At 42.9% G+C, this 17,614-nt stretch overlaps 1 protein-coding gene across 1 annotated transcript; it reads left to right on the forward strand.

Annotated features, from left to right (window-relative positions):
* Nucleotides 1–5,358: 5,358 nt before the first annotated feature.
* Nucleotides 5,359–16,597, forward strand: LOC310926288 (nuclear receptor subfamily 1 group D member 1-like). Its single transcript, XM_083888395.1, has 8 exons — nt 5,359–5,854; nt 11,676–11,987; nt 12,098–12,186; nt 12,315–12,459; nt 14,055–14,647; nt 14,749–14,934; nt 15,022–15,232; nt 15,325–16,597. Exons 1-8 carry the CDS (start codon nt 5,836–5,838, stop codon nt 15,519–15,521), a joined length of 1,752 nt encoding a protein of 583 aa, XP_083744521.1. The 5' UTR covers nt 5,359–5,835; the 3' UTR covers nt 15,522–16,597.
* The last annotated feature ends 1,017 nt before the right edge of the window (nt 16,598–17,614 follow it).

Below are 17,614 nucleotides of genomic sequence, written 5' to 3' on the forward strand. Positions count from 1 at the left end.
GCCGATGTTTCACAGCTTTCAGCAAACACGCGCTATCTGTGGAGGGAGGGCAGGGAAACGTGATGCGGAGGGGGGAGGGGCGGAGGCAGTCACGGTGAGCACCGCCCCTTCCGCACGTGCCCGCTCTTTCGGCCGAAGATCGTCTATACGCGGACAGACAGCCACACTCGTGATTGAAATATAAGACGACACGGAGAACGTGGAAACAGGCTGTGCGCATGCGCATGGTTTAAAAGTTGATTAAAGACAAACAGGAGAATGTAAAGTTTCAAACAATAATTATTTGAATTACTTGTTTGTCTGTTATACAATATATTTAGTTTATGTTTTTCTTCTTGTATTGTATTGTTTAGCCATTGATTTGAACATGTTTGATTTTAAGTGTTGTTTGCCTTTGTCAGTGTTTGGACTGTTTCCAATAAACTTTATTTAAAAAAACAACAAAAACAAACAGTAGACACATAAGACCTAGTTGTTTTTAGATTAAAAAAAAAAGGAAATATGGAATCTATTCCATATGTCATGTGATTAAGATAATTTCCACTCGTGACCTGTGCTGTGCTAGAGTCTGAATTATTAATGACTTATGGCAAAGGTTAATTAGTGGTCCTCCATGGTGGTGACAGTAAGATAAATGGCTGAAGCAGATTTATCTCCTTGGTGGGCTCCTTCTTCACCATTATTTCCTGACAACCACAAGCCAACTTGTGCTCAAAATGCAAAATGCTTTAAAATATATTCACCGTTTATTCAAACTAAGAATAACAGTGTTTTCTTTGACAAAAAATTAACCTTTGACCCTGGGAGAGAATCCTCATCCATAGAGTCTGTCATGCACCACTATCTTCAGCTACACAAAGACAAAACAGACAAAACAGAATGAATTGTCTGAGATAAGCAGGATAGAGATAAAGTTGAGACTTACCTTCAGTCACCCTCAAAACAAGAACTCTTTGTGTTTTTTCATGGACTCTGACCTGACTTTAGAAAGCCACATTAAAACAGTACAAAGTATGTGTACTATCATCTAAAAAAGTGATTCTCAAAGTTTTTATTCCAAGTTTACCTGAGACAATACCGAGTTCTCAAAGTAACACCATTATCACCAATGTTAAAATACAGTGGTGTAAATTGGCCAAGCAAATTCAGCTACGGCTACTTTTCACATCATAATTTGCTCTCTCATCATCCTCCTCTTCCTCACACATACTTCAGACACTGGTACACTGAAATTAGATTAAGATGGTTCGAGAGATAAGGTGACTGTAATTGATATTATTTCATTTATTGTAATTATTTGTTTAATTTTCGACCTACACTGGTCAAAACTCCTCAGCTCCATCCCGAGCACATACCCTGGTATATAAACTAGAACAATATTTCTGATTTTCATTGGTGGTACATGCACCACAGTTTGAGATCCATGGATCCAAAGAATATATCAAGGCTTAAAGGATTTGGCTATGGCTAAATAGCTTATATGGTGCTGCAGGATCTGAAAAAAACTGGTTCAAGTCTTTATCTTTAGTTTATTAGACTACCGACAATGCATTCTCACTGGCCTCCCAGCTGATTCAGAGCGCTGCTGCCCTTGTTCTCACTAAGACCAAAAACACATGACTCCACTTCTGAGGTCCTTACACTGGCTTGCTGTCTGCCAGATAATTGATTATGAAATATTGTTTTTAGCCACTGAATGGTTTAGGCCCAAAATAGATTCTGACCTACTGGATCACTATTAACCATCCAGACCGCAATCTGGGTCAGGTTTGCTGTGTGTCCCCATAGCTGGAACTTTTAATTTCTTTTACTTCTCTATTTAAATGTTTTTCTTATGTTTTATCATGCTTCTTATATATTTTTTTAGAGGTATTGTCTTCCTTTTTATTGTTACCTAGAAATGGGGTGTATTCAGTTAGTTAAAACTGAACTTCACATCATTGAAGAGTCATTTATTTTATATTTTTACAACTGTGAACTTTTTCACACATCAGACATATTGAGTTTTCAGGTCTTAATTAACTACCACATGTGATACATCTTTATACATTTCTCTTACTGTCACACATTTGACATATCCATTCACACACTGCAACAGGAGCAATGTGGGGTTAAAGTGTCTTGTCCAGGGACACATCAGCATCATCATGCAGACGACAGGAGAGGGGGATTGAACCTCACTGAGCCGCAGACACCCCCCTTAGACCACAGTTAAACCTGGTATAAACATCCAATCTGGGTGAGCGAATCACAGGCAGACCATGATAATGACAGGTCTATCCCAGAAACCGCATCCAGAGGTGGTTTGAGGACATGTGTGGTTACAATACTGAGCATGTAGAAACAAAATCCATCTTCAGGATGGATTTGAGACCTCCTGATTAACACATTATCACCACTGATTGTCATATGACTTATTTTCTTTAATGGTGAAAAATTGTTTCTCTAAGTTTTGATTTCCTCAGCTTCACTCGCAGATGCAAATACAATTGACATCGGACACATCTGCAGGGCCGGCCCAAGCCTTTATCAGGTCCTAAGTGGAATTTAATTTGCCCCCCGCCCCTCCCACCACCTCCATGTCACCTGTGATTGACTATTATTGATCCAAATGTAACACTATAAATAACATTAATTATAGTTGTGTTATTTAAATTAAACCAGTGTCACTCTTGTGTTTTAAACTGAGAGGGCGGTAAATCACAAAAGGGGCCGAGCATTAATTTGCACTTTCTTATTCAAAGTGAAGCACCAAATGTGGCGATGCTGAACTTAAATTGAAAAATAACAAAATGCAACTGCATTCACTGTAAACTAGTAAACTGGATACTGTCACACTGGTTGTATGTACTAAACAGCTGTAGATATTGTAGTAGACCCTGAACATTTTCCCACTAGGCCTTGTTTAGACTGTAGCTCAAATCGTATATTTTAAGCATATTCAGATTAGATTAGATAGAACTTTATTAATCCCTTAGGAGGTTCCCTATATATATATCCCAATAGTTTAAGTATCAGAAGAAATGTTGTGTCCACATAACCATTTGGGACAGAAACAGGCACAAACTAATGGTGTCCAATTTGTTTATTTTATTTAGACTACTTGTGTTACCATTAAACTAAAGAACTAAAGACAACGCTCTCCTCCAACACCAGTGAACATCCAGGAAATGGATATTGAGATGGTGACATCTTAAGTACCTGGGTGTTCACATAAACAATAAACTGGACTGGTCTGATAAGAGCAGACTCTACCTGTTGAGATGACTAAGGTCTTTTGGAGTGCAGGGTGAACTCCTTAAGACCTGCTATGACTCAGCAGTGGCATCAGCCATCTTTTTTGGAGTCGTCAGCTGCGGACAGGAAGAGGCTGGACAGACTGATTAAAAAAGCCAGCTCTGTTCTTGAATGTCCCCTTCACCCAGTGGATGTGGTGGGAGAGAGGAGAATGACTGCTAAGCTATCATTTTTGATCGTCAATCTGTCCCACCACCTGCAGGACACCATCACAGCACTGGGCAGCTCCTTCAGTAACAGACTGAAACATCCTAAATGTCTGAAGGAGCATTATCACAGGTCGTTCCTCCCTGCAGCTGTTACACTTTACAACAAGCACTGCTCTCAGTAGACCACATGCAATATATACTGTCTAATAAACTTTACACAAGTGCAATATACATAGACAATATCTCATGTTCAACCCTTGTTTATGCTGTAAATATCCAGCCAATATTGTATACATTCTGGTAACTGTCTATCATCTACATTCTATTTTAGTGTATTAGTAGAAAATAATAAAAATATCTAATATTGACAACAGGAGACTGCGGTCAAGCTCCAACATTTCAAGTGCGCCGTTATTACCTTTTACACATTAATACCCACGTTTTATTTTGAAAACCGGAAGTTTACACACAATGCAGTAAGCTGGCGAACGTATTTGACATAGAGTTGGTAATAACGCCGCACTTGAAATGTTGGAGCTTGACCACAGTCTCCTGTTGCAGGACTGCCAACTTTTGAGAAAACCTTGGAGTGAGACATCGTGGCATGCAGGGCAAATATATGGCAGGCCCAGTCGAGGTTACCACCACACACCCAATATATTTATTAATGCTTTATACAATAATCCTACGACCTTCCTGACACAATTTCAACTACTTAAAGCTCACATAGAGTGGTCCTGTTGCACATATATGTTAGTTATGGAGGTCTACTTACATACATTAACTTGTTTTTATGCTCAAAAACCTCCTAGTTGCTGTAAACGAGCCGATAGAAATCCTCTTTTCGGACAGGGTTTCCCAGCCGCGAAATTTGAGACTCAACTCTCACCCAGAAGACAGAGTCTTGTGATTGGCAAGTACCTGGAAGTGACATATTCAGAAGCACAGCTCCCCCCTCTGGAACGGTGGATGCACTGCTACTCATTATCAAAACATTGTTTTAACAATGTTTAAAAATAGCTTTGTCACTCTTTGACAGAAGACACTGTCGCTCGTGAAACACCTCCACAACGGACGTTATTCTTCTTCTGCGGTTCAATGTGCACAACCAGAGATCTCGCTGAGCCCGAGATTACAATAAAACACAGCGTTCTCAGCAGTGGCTGAACTGTGAACCTTCAGGGCTTCTTAAACAAGGTAAGGACGCAGATACACACTAAAAAACAGCGTTAATTGGAACTTCCGGTCTAGGTCCCTTTAACCACTGGACTACCACTGTTCTTTTATTCGAGTGTTAAGGGAGTGGCATACAAAACCGAGGGCACGGATTTCCAAACCTGAGGGAATGTTTTACTAAACTGAGGGAATAGTTTACAAACAATTATATTTTTTTCCACACCTGACCCTAGCAGGGCTCCGTAGTACACAGTGCCTACCTAATTCAGACTTCCCCTTACCACCACCAAGAACTACAAACGGAGTGAGACCTCCCGCATTCCCCTCCCATCTCTCCCTCTCTCCCCTCCCTCTCGCCGCCGAGCCCAGGCAGCTCATTAGCATAAAATGTGTGTCAGTAGGGCAGCGCCAGCTCACATGCCATGCGCACATGCTGCAGAGCTTTAAGCAGCATTCCAACGTCGAACGAACCCAAAGTGCCTTCTGCACGCAGGGCCGTCAGCCAATGAGAGAGTGAGAAGGAGTAAAAAAAAGGAAAAAATAAAGGGCGTAGGAGGGGGAAGAGGAGGGGGGTGTTTTCAGAAAGCGTGACAGACCGAGAGAGGGAGAGAGAGATCCCTGACATCTACACGTCAATAAACAGGAGAGAGAGAGGGAGAGAGAGAGACGGTCACATTTTTCAGGCACCGGAAAACGTGCTGGTTATTTTAGGACCCGTGATGCTTATTGATGAGTGGGGGGAGCTTTAAACTACTTCCACTCAGGTCGTGTTTTGGTGGTGACTGTACACGCACTCGCGTTGACACTGGGACGTCTGCAATCTAGAGAAAGCCTCAGTCCACAGTGATCTCTTTAGGTGCGAGCACACGGAGCTGATCCGCACTGGGAATCATCATCTCAATCGACTATTTGCTTGTTTTTCTTTATAACAAACAATATAGTTTTATATTACGCTTTTTTTTTGCTTCTTGGCTGACGGGGTTTTATTTGTGCACTCACCCTCAAATGCCCTGTGCACACTCCTGCAGCTCTGGGCTTTGGGACACTCTCTTTATGTCGTGGCAGTTCATGACTATTTCACCTGTTTCAACAAAACTCCTCGGTGTCGAACAGCAGCAGCAGATCCAGTCAGTCCAGCTTTAAGACGCCCTCAGTCGAACTGCAACAAGAACCAAGGGGTCGATTCACTATCGATTCATCGACCAGGGAAAACATGGAAAACAGCCCAGGTGGTAAGTCATCTTTAAAAAAAAACCTTATTTCTGTATGTGTGTGTATGTCTTTAAATAAATACCAAAAGCAGATATTTGATATGGAAGGATCGAGCAATGGTGTCTGTGCATGTAAGGGTATATATATGTCATTGCACATTAATGTATGTCCTTATTATATGTTACATCTCTATTTTAAGTATAACTGCATGACTTAGTATTTGGACTAGATGAACTGATGTCATGTTCAGCATGGGCATCATTCTGATACTGGTCAGAATCACTGGATTGCATTTAAAGAGCAAAAGAAAAATGTACTAAGAGCATTAGAGGAAAACATGCAAATCAAAAGCAGCAATGGTATTTTTACTGAGTCATGTTGGACGCTGTTTATTTCTTCTCTCTGGTGATTGAAAGAAAATGTGCTGCAACAGTTTAGTAATATGAAAAATGTAAAATGGCTGTACTGACATTGGTACTGATGGATGGAGACTCAATGGATATGATGCTATATTGGTATCAGACACAAAACAGTATATATATATATATATATATGTGTATATATATATATATATATATATATATATATATATATATATATATATATATATATATACACATAGGGTGACATTTTGGTTCTTGTCCATCTGCCAAGTGATGACGACGTGTCAAATGCACCTGATACTGAAGTGTGAACCACAGGATGCAACTGAGCTCAGTCCCCACGGCACTGACACTGTAACCTATATGTTCCACATGCATGTATATCTGCACCTTACTGGGGGGGGAGGGGGGTCACTATTAAGTGAGGTCAATTTATACAACAAACATACCTTTTGACTGCGATTCGTATGTGTACTGTACATTTATATGTTTCTGGGGGAAGTGAAATAGAAGAGGGAAGTCCTTCTCTTGTCAATCTTCTCTCCAAGTAAACACGTGAGGCACGACCTCAGACACCCCCTGTGTCATGTATTCATTATTGTTTTTAATGTGATTTCCTCACTCTCTCTGTATCATTCACACATACGTTCCTCCCTCATCCTCCCATTTTCCACTCCTGTGCTCGTGCTGCATTCAAGAGAACCTGCACACACAGAATGAGTGCATTTTTCTTCTTCAGTATGAGTCATGTTTAGGCTTCATTTGGCTTGTCATTCACTATTGGCTTAGACTGTATATGTTTGAATCAGTGGCCCCTCCCATCACATGTGAGTAGGCTCTGTGTCAAGGAGCGGTCACGCCTACTCAGCCAAAACAAGTGGCTCCTGCCAACTTGTGTTTTCCATGTACTTGTACTGGCCCCATGTGTGTGTGAGTGGATGGGCCCTGCTCGGAGTAAACAGTTTGTTCTGCCAGAAACTGAGTTATGAAATAAATGTAGTGGGAGGAAGCCGATGATGAATGTCCCAGTTCTTAAGAACCTTTAACTCTGTAGTGTAACTGTAGTTCAGTGTGACTCTGGTTTATTAACATGTAACATGTGACACGTTGACAGATATGGGTCAAAAATGTACAATCAATTTAAAGTTTTCATTCATAAGTACAGTATATGTACATTGTACTATACTCATTTAGAGCCAATGTTAATATGGTAGCCTGTTATATTATATAGTTGTTGTGGTTATTAATCATTATGCCACATGTTTTCTGTGCTGTGTTTGTTTAGTCTAAATTATTATTATTAATATTACAGAGTTAAATGAGTCATTTAATTAGTTCATGCTTGTATTTTCCTCTTCACTTATCATCATGTTCAACACAGTACTAATTATTATTGTTACTATTATAACTATAATGGCCATGAGGATACAATGAAAGGTAATTATGTGTTTGTGTTAAGAAAACAATCTTACACTATTAAGTTGCCCCAGGTCTCGAGGTAAATGTAATGACGTCATCAAAAAAAGAAAAAGAAAAAAGAATAAGAGAGCAGATCGCCATTATATCTTTGAAACGAGGGGATTCATAGTTGTGTGGGCACAGAGATGAAGCTATGGCGCGTTCTCGTCTCCTTCCTGTTTGACACGAGTGGACTTCACAGTCGTGACAATGTTAAGAATCATGCGCCTGATTTTTATCAAACATGCAGCTCCACTCCTCCTCGAGCCTGACAGCACGTGTATCCAGCCTCGGCATCCACGTGCCGCGCGTGATTCCCGGGCTCCCCGCCCCTCTCGGTCGTTCCTCTGCGCCGCCGCTCGCGCTCACTCATCCTCGCTGCACGGGGATTCCTCCCTCCCTCTCTCTCTGTGTCTCTCTCTAATAGCTTGGTCAGTGGGTCAGAGAGGTTTAACGTCGTACTGGTCACTATAACCGCTCTAAAATGTTTAATAGCGTTCATTAAAGGGACTCGTTTGACGCAGTCGCTGCGTGGCGTTTGAGAGGACATGACCACCCACGCCAGGCTGTGTGTTTGACATGGGACGTGGCTGTGACCTTCAGGAACACTTAGAGGTTACACCTTTTGTCCACAGTGTGGAAGCTTATCTTATACGCTCCATATAAAAGACGATTTAAAAAGAAAGACAGTAAAAACCATTCAATAATTTAACTACAATACAATTTCTATAATAAGTAAACATGACATTGGCAGAAGATTTGATCATTTCCTGTCATTTACTCTGCTTTTGTTATGATGATGATGGATCTAAAGTCTGCCAGCAGATAAATAATTACCTATAAAATATAACGTGTAAGCAGCACAGAGGGCGAAGGCCTTGGAGCCGTATGGTTAATGGTTAACCGTAAACACTGTACGAGCTCGGGTTGTCGACTGTTGACCAACGTGAATCCATTTTGGTGATTTATATGGTCGTGATCCTACATCCTACTCATAAATCACGTATATAAAAACATGTACGTGGGCGAAGTCTTCCAGTTCTTCCAAGGAGGCCAAAGTGGAAGTATAGATATGTTGTACAGCCACCAGGGGGCTACACTGCTAGTTGTTTGAATGGAAGTCTATGGGAATCTCAATTGCTACTTAAAACTCTTCTTAAATAGAACATAATGTCAGTTTTGTAAATTATATTTCCATTTAGAGCAAAATAGACAATAAAGTACAGGTGGTGTTGTTCTGAAAAATATCTGCCATTGACCAAATTCATTGAAAAACACATTGAAATGAAACGATATTATAACAAATCTACTGAACGTGTTTACTTATGTATATATGTTGTGTTTATTTGTAAGCACATCTCAATATTCTCAACTTTAACAACATGTTTTAGGAGCTTTTAGGAACATCTGAAGTTTGAGAAGCTACACTACAAACGTTTTTATTAATATAAAAAAGAGAAACGCATTAAAAAGTCAATTAAAAACCTTCAATAATCAGCGAGGTCATCTTGAATGAGCTCCATCGACATAATGCATATGCCAGCTGACTCTTCATGGCTTTCCTGCCCATGCAGAGTGTGTTTACAGACTGAGAGGAAACATGTGCTTCCTCACCCTCTGCCCACTCAGTCATGATACAAGCATGTTGACTGTACGCTGATTCTCGACTGCCGTATGCATGTTTAAGGGCTGGGAGAGCACAAGCCAGACGTAGGCTGGGCAGTGAAGTGTGTTGTTTGTGCTGCGCAGCTTTCATGGCCATATGTGTATCTGTGGGTCACATGTCGTAACCTGTGGCCGAGTGTAGCAGCGATGATATTCTCAGAGCTTGTTCTGGCTCCGTCGAGGCAGATTCCAGGAAATTTACAAGGAAACTGAATATGGAACGCTTTGACACCAGAGGGGCGGGGATGTTGACTGTGAGTGTAGAGAGGGTGTGTGTGTGGAGCTCGTGAGACGGGGATTGTCATCGCTTCCCTCTGTAGGTGATTCACATGTTCACATATTTGCATGGTTCTCACGCACACACACACACACAGGAAGCCACACATGTATCATTCATGTGTGAAGTGAAGTCACAGGCTGACAGACACTGGAGCTGCCACCGCACAGGGGCACTCAAGGCCACGCAGTGCCTTGCTGTCAGTGTTGACACGTGTGAGGAGTGGTATTAAGGAGGCACTTAGAGCTCAACAGAAATGCAGCACGTGTTTTCTCAAGGAGAGAAAACACGCACAAGTCTCTCTCCGATGACTCAAGGCTGTCAGGAGGAAATGTGCCCAAATTCTATTGATTGATAAAAACTAGCACAACAGTACATCCAGTCCTCGTTTACCTGGCGTGCAGGAACCTGTTTGCGATAAACGGTAGAACAGGATGTTTTCTAAGAAACCACAAACGTGCAGTTATGATCAACACGACATGAGCCAAATGACACAGAATCTGAAGCATGCAATCGTCGTGCCTGGGAAGTGTTTGGGCTCGTAGGTTTTAATGCGCAAGTAATTAGACACCTGACACACTGTTCAAATTCCAAATAAAAAAGGAGGCCAGAGTGTGAACAAGGCAATGAGGGTGTGGCACTAACATGACTTCAAAATTGAAATCATGAATGTCATAAATTATATTGATTTTATCTTCAGAACTGTTGCTTTAAATCAAAAGAATGGTGCCAACATTAGAAATGGGGAAGTAGGGCTCAGCTTATTTGATTAGCAAATCATTCTGTGTCAAAAGCACGTGACTGTGCACAGTGTCGAGTGACTCTGTGGAATGCATCATCCTGAGGTATCTGTGCCCTGCCTGCTGTCGTCCCCTCGTCTGTAACCACAGCATTAAAGCCCTCTCTCTCTCTCTCTCTTCCAAACGTGATCTGCCCTCTCGCTTGTTATTGTACTGCTGCTGCTGTTGTCTACACGGGACTGCGCAAAGAGCCTTGTGAGCCGGGCGGGAACTGTGTCAAGAGTCCATGTGAGCTCTCGGTCAGGTGGCTGGCGGATAGATGGGTCTGCAGGCTGAAAGCCAACGCACGCAGGGAGGGAGGGAGGGAGGAGTAGGAGGTAGGAAGAACAAGAGGGGAGGAGGATAGCGAAGGGCGGAGGGAGAGGAGAAAAAGAGTCAGGCAGGCAGAGAGCTGCATGGCTGGCTCAGCCTGCACGTGAGGGGCAGGCTTTCATCTCACAGGGAAGAGAACAGTGTCTGCAAAACAAGGGTGGGTGGGAGGCGGTGGATCGGTGCTGTGGTAAGGGGGTAATAGGGCATTTCCGATGTGATGTGACAGCCCTAAACAAAGGCCTGTTTGTGGTTCGCTGAGAATATAACGTGACTTACTGTATATCATTGTGCATATCATGCCATTTCCTTTTTTTTCACATGCATTTGCTGAGCTGTAGTTTGAGACTGACATTCTGCAAGTGCTTCAAAATGAAGACGTCATCGATTTGATTTTGTCAATTATTTAGACTTGAGCGGTTATGAGCCGTGTAGTTGCAGCATGTGTCTTGTATTGTGTCACAGAGATGAAAATACATGGTGTAACAGTTGGCTGTTCTTCCAATAGATGAGCCTTTTTTTATCACACCTGGCCTTTGTGTATTTAGCATTATTTATTTACAAAAGCCTCAGTGATGGCTTTTCCATGATGCCATAGTATCATTTATCATGTTTGCATGCAGGTTTGTTCTCACTGGCTTTATGAGAGTTGGCGCATAGAGCATTTTTTTATTTGGCTGCCGGCCAGATGAGAAACAAAAGACATTGGCACAAATATCCAGGTCAGTGTTATCATTGCCTGGGTTGTGACGCCTTTTTTAAATTATTCATCAGATCAAATATCTGTTGTCCCCAAAAGGTCTGGGTTTTGTGTGTCTTTGTGAACGTGTGCCAACCAAGTGTACCGAGTCAAACCGGGGTATTGCCCTGCACGTCGACGTCTTTTGAACATGTGAACACGGAGTCGAATGAGGATCAGTGAACTCAGATCTTGCCTCTGTTCCTCCAGGTGGTGTTATTTTGTACGCTGGCTCCTCTGGCAGTGCCAGCCCGAGTCCTGGCAGCCCTTCAAGTGGATATCAGACCCAGTCGCCCTCCTCCCACTCGCAGCCTTCGTCCCCAGAGGGTGTCTCCTTTCAGGAGATTGGGGCCCTGAGGCAAAGAGGGGAACAAGGGGGCGGAACTCCTTCCCCTAAAATGGTCTTCCAGTTTCCCGAAGTAAACAATGCCCCAGTCGCCCAAGTCACAACAGTATCATCGGCGACCTACAACCATCCTACAGTTGCCAAAAGACCTTGTGGTTTCACTGGCACATTCAGCAGTAAGTAGCCACACTCACTTCCCTCCTTCCTGTTAATCCTTTGTGTTCATCTGCCGGCAGTCTGTCTCTGTATTTCCCTCTCTGATGATGGATATGTGTTTCTTTCACAGAGACTGGAGGCATGGTGCTTCTGTGTAAGGTGTGCGGAGACATCGCGTCAGGGTTCCACTATGGCGTTCACGCCTGCGAAGGCTGCAAGGTGAGACTGAGCACAGATTGGGCTTCTCTTATTTTTCCTGTGGGTTCACTTCACACTCGGAGAAACACTGTCACACAGCAGACGTGCCTCAATTTCCCTCTCTCTCTCTCTCCTTATGTCATTTCCAGGGTTTCTTCCGACGCAGCATTCAGCAGAACATCCACTACAAGATGTGTGTGAAGAATGAAAACTGTCTCATCATGCGGATGAACCGAAACCGGTGCCAACACTGTCGCTTTAAGAAGTGTCTCTCTGTGGGCATGTCCAGAGATGGTGAGAGACAGTTATAAAAATATTAATACACACAGAGATAGTAGAGGAGACAGAATGTGAAGAAAATGATTAGTAACTTTAATCAGAGCTTTTACAAAATAAGGGGTGATTCGAGCAAAGGTTTCCCTCCTCATTATAAAAATAAATTTCCTCTTGATATTTTCGCTTTATATTTCCCTCCTTTTGTCTTTTGTTCCCCTCTGTCTCCTTTTCTCCTTGCCCTGCTCTCTGATTTATGGCAAGAGGAGCTCAGGAGCCTCAGTAGTCATCAGTCATACAGAAAATCTGACAAATACACTTTTATTTTGGGAAATTGGGCCACATCGTTGTTGATTACCTCCGGTGTTCACCCAGATGTGCAGTCGCACCGATTGCTTTTCTTTCTTTTTTTTTACTGCCTCACCGCTGACATTTACATGTTATTCATAAAACCCTGCACTTGAAAATATAATAATATTACAGCAGCTTATCTGCTGCACTGCATCACTTTGCCGCAGGAGCCTGGTCTCTGGGGAAAGGGCTGAACTAGGTGATAATAAATCATGGTTTTTCTGGAGCAAATATTTTTAGTTGACCCCAAAAAAAAAGCCAAAAGGGAGGAAGTTAAAAAATCACCTGCTAATTCATCACATTGCAACAGGGACACCATGTGTTACAGGGTTGTATCCTTTTGTTTTATCCTAATTTAATTAAACTGAAAAATGTAAATGTTCTAGCAGAGTCAACAGGAATAACTTTAAATCCTCCTTTTGATTTTCACGTCTTGACAACATGACTCTCAAACTCATTTGCCATCATTTTTTCCCCCACTTTCAACCCTTTGTCTCTTCACCTCCACTATCTGCCGCGTGACCTTCCCACTACCGTGGATGTCATTTTATTAATGACATCATGTTCAGTGCACTTGACCCAGTGACCCACTTCCACAGGAATTGAGAGAAGGAGAGCTCAAGTGAAAGGCAGAAAGAGAGCGAAAGAGAAAAGGGGAAGGGAGGAGGAGGTGGTGTAGCATACAGAGCACTATAAATAGGGCTGTCAGTGGAGGTGCGCTATTGGAAAGAGGGGGAAGGGAGGACTGTAAGTGCTGGAGAGGAAGATGAGGCGGGCGCATGAGATGAAGGCTTTACTGTCTGTATTGTCATGAAACAGCTGTGATGGAGACAGACGAGCCACAATATTAGGATTAGTTGTCCGTGTAGAGATTAGAGGGGAGGGTCAGATGCTGAATTCATATTAAGAGCTGAAAGTGTTCTGTCGCCCTTTATTGGTTTAACGTGTTTTATTCAAGAAAACTCCACATTCAACAGCATCTCTGTACAGAAATAGATGAAGCCAAAGAAAAAATCCCTTTACATCCAGAGATTAACCCCTCACACACACACAAAAAAACATCCTGCCCTTTCAGTTCTGCCCAGATTACATCTCATCGATTGTTCTGACATATAGATTAAACTGTGATTCATAGAGAACCTTATAATGTGAAGATAGTTTAACTGTCTGTTTCTGCTGTGGGTGATTCAAATTCTGCCAGCGATGCTCTTTTATTAGTAAATGCTAACATCGAATGTCCCTTTCTGGTTTCTTTCTGTCCATAGCTGTGCGTTTTGGCCGCATTCCCAAACGGGAGAAGCAGAGGCTACTGGACGAGATGCAGAGCTACATGAACAGCCTCAACGAATCCGCTTCCATGGAAATGGAGGTGTCGTCTCCTCCCGACGCCCTCGCCGGCTCACAGAACCAGACGAGCGAAGGCCCCACGCCGCATTCTTACCAGAGCAGCTTAATGAACGGCGACGGGAAACCTCAACTCAAGATGGCTTCCCACAACAACAACAACAACAACGTCGGCACTTCCTCCTCTTTCCAGAACAGCGCGGCGCAGGACGCGGCGCTGTCGCACACGTCCACCCAGACACAGCACACACTTCACAGGGAGCAGCAGGTGAACGTGACGTCAAGCTACAGCATGCCCTCAAACTGCCCCGTTGCCCCCGCTAACAATGAACACTCCACTAATCCTCATGTGGATAACGCCAAGTACACCTACTCCTCCAATCAGAACCAGTGTCCTGTCAGAGGCAACATATCAGCTCAGTCTTACACGTCCAATCACAACAGTTTCCCAGCGAGTGATTCCCAGAACCAAAACTCCTGCCCCTGGAAGCTGAATGGCGGCGCCAAAGTCCTGGTGAGTCTTTTACTTTTCCAGAGAAATGTCTTTATCTATGAAACTAGCATCAATAAAAAAAAGTCCCTAACGTCTTGTTTATTTCTCCCTGTGTCCTGCAGGCGTGTCCACTCAACTCATGTCCTGTGGCTCCAGCCAGCCGCTCCAGTCAGGAGGTGTGGGAGTCTTTCTCCCAGTGTTTCACTCCTGCTGTTAAAGAAGTGGTGGAGTTTGCAAAGAGCATCCCAGGCTTCCAGACTCTCAGCCAGCACGATCAGGTCATGCTGCTGAAATCCGGCACTTTTCAGGTACGTCCACTTTGCAAAGTTGACATTTATTCGCCACCTGAGTTTAGATTTGTTGCTAATCCTGCACTTGCCTGGTTCTTCCCTCAGGTTCTGATGGTGAGGTTTTGCTCATTGTTTGACGCCAAGGAGAGGACGGTGACCTTCCTGAACGGGCAGACGTACTCTCTGGCATCACTGAGGGCCCTTGGCATGGGCTCTTTACTGGACGCCATGTTTGATTTCAGTGAGAAGCTCGGATCTTTGGGTCTGGAGCCGGATGAGATGGCTCTCTTCATGGCCGTCGTGCTCGTGTCAGCCGGTAAGAGTCGACCACTTGTCTGCAAACGAACATGTGACACACACAGACAGATTTCCCCGAATCTGACCAAGCTTTTTCCTCCATTTTAACAGATCGTTCCGGTGTTGTGGATGTGGGAGCAGTGGAGCTGCTGCAGGAGAATCTGATAAAAGCTCTGCGGTCTCTCATCACCAGCCGCCGCCCAGACGACAGCACCCTCTTCCCAAAATTGCTGCTTCGTCTGCCAGACCTGCGCACCCTGAACAACCAGCACTCTGACAAGCTTTTAGCTTTCCGCATTGATCCTTGAGATCAAATGGCTGACTGAGGTATCTGCTTGAGGGAACCTCTGGGCTCCCTACGCAAAACCAGGCCTATCACATACAGAACACTGGCCTCTGCGTGATGGACAGATGTGGGAGCCTTTCCAAGCGAACCTGCTGTGAGAAAGTGTACTCTGAATCAAATATCGGTGAAGGATGGATGCACAGCAGGAAGCAGAAGCTCCTGAACTCAAACTGACCTTTTCTCCAGTTGCTTCCAGGATAGCTAAAAAAAAAAAAAAAATTAAACAGAGCCGGTGTTCTTCCTTGGGTTCTACGAGTCAACGTCAAACCTCCAAGTCATTTAGCTTTCACTCCTGCAGTTTTGTCGAGACCATTTCTCTTCTGAAGACCAAAATGAAAGAGGGGCTTTTCTGTTCCTCCCTCTTCTCCAAGAAGGAAACACACAGGCTCCTCTTTCCCAGAAGAAACGTGGACACAAACACTCAGTCATTTCATACTGTACACATTCATGCAAGTGTAAAAAAAATGCACTTTCCATACCTCTTACATTACTATATGATATAGCAATAGAATTACCTGTCACATTTGGGAGAACACTTTGTGTTTGCCTCGTTGAAACCACCCTAAGCTATTTTGACAGCATGTTCCCAGTGTGGGAAATCTTTATGAAAATCATCTCACCTGTGAATGAGAAATAAGAATTTTTTGTTTTCTTTTTCGGAAATGATTTGTTGTTTGTATGCGGTAATCAGGGAGAAGTTTGCGGTCATTTCAGACCGTGTCTGATGGGTAACGTGTGTGTAAAAGTGTTCCTTTGTAAATTTTTGTACATAACCTTTTTGCTCCTGGTTCGTACCCTCGCTAGTGTGCAGATCCTCGAATATGTAAATGAAGCTAGTATTGGAATTATTGTACAATGTCACATTATAGATCGCTCTATAGACTGCAGAGAAAGCAGCATTTGAACCATGTGTTCCGAGTATAAACTTTTTATTTGAAAATACAAATCTATCTCTCTCTATACATATATATATATATGAATATATATAAATAAAATTAAAATAAATGTATTGTTGACTGACTGCATTACCCTGTGAATATTTTGTAAATGTTTTATGGTCACACCATAGAGTACCATTATTAAATAATGTTCTATAGCATCTTTCCTTGTCCTCATCTCTTTTCATTTTCTCCCTCATTACGATCAGTACCGCACGCCATGGGGCTGTCGCCTAGCAACAGGAGCAGTCAGCCAGTCGTGCTCCAGGTGTGCGAGCCATTAGAGGCTTTGTTATGAACGAGACTAATCATATTTGTGTGTTTTGATCACAAACGAATGTTATTTTAAAGAGTGGCACACTTTAGACGTTAAAATGAGGTGATGGTCACAGTGACTTTGTGGAACAGAGGAGATGACGAACACGAGCATGTGCCGTGATGGAGGGAGGGAGGGAGGGAGGGATTTATGGAGGGAGGTCATGAAATTCAACCGCATCTGGTTCTGTGACGTGTGCAAATGTGACTTTACACAGACACTTGGTCAGTAGGTTAATGTGCTTGGAAACGCTTGAGGTTAATAGTGAGGGTCCCTCCCTATGCTATCACCAAAGTCGAGTGGGAAGGCCTCGGTAAAAAGCATTAAAGTATAAATATTTGGGAACATTTTTCCGTAAACAGAAACTGCAGCCTTCAGAAGCCTCTAGTCTGGTGAGCTTAGAGAGGACACATAACCCCGTGTCTGTGTTTGATAATTATTTGAAAAACTGCGTGCTAATATCAGACAAATTCAAAGATGAAAGATTAACACACATTTGCCTTAATGTTTCTAATCTTCTGAAAGAAAATGTGATATTCTAAGATCTTAAGTCAATGTGTGTGGTTCAGCACAGAGGCAGTAATGAAACACCAAGAACAAACAAAAACAAGATATAAAACTTGAGAATCAACCACGCATTTTCTTTATATATCACATAAAAAAAATCTGAAAGGTAGAGCTTAGTCTCAAATCGTGCTGTGACACAACCAGTGTCTCAGTCAAGTCAATGTGTCATGGGGTCACATGGTGGAATAGTGGCTAGCAGAAGCAGGTCTTTCTGAATGGAGCTTGCATGTTCTC

The sequence above is a fragment of the Microchirus variegatus genome (genome assembly GCF_963457635.1).
Source record: "Microchirus variegatus genome assembly, chromosome: 4".
In the NCBI taxonomy this organism is placed as follows: domain Eukaryota; kingdom Metazoa; phylum Chordata; class Actinopteri; order Pleuronectiformes; family Soleidae; genus Microchirus; species Microchirus variegatus.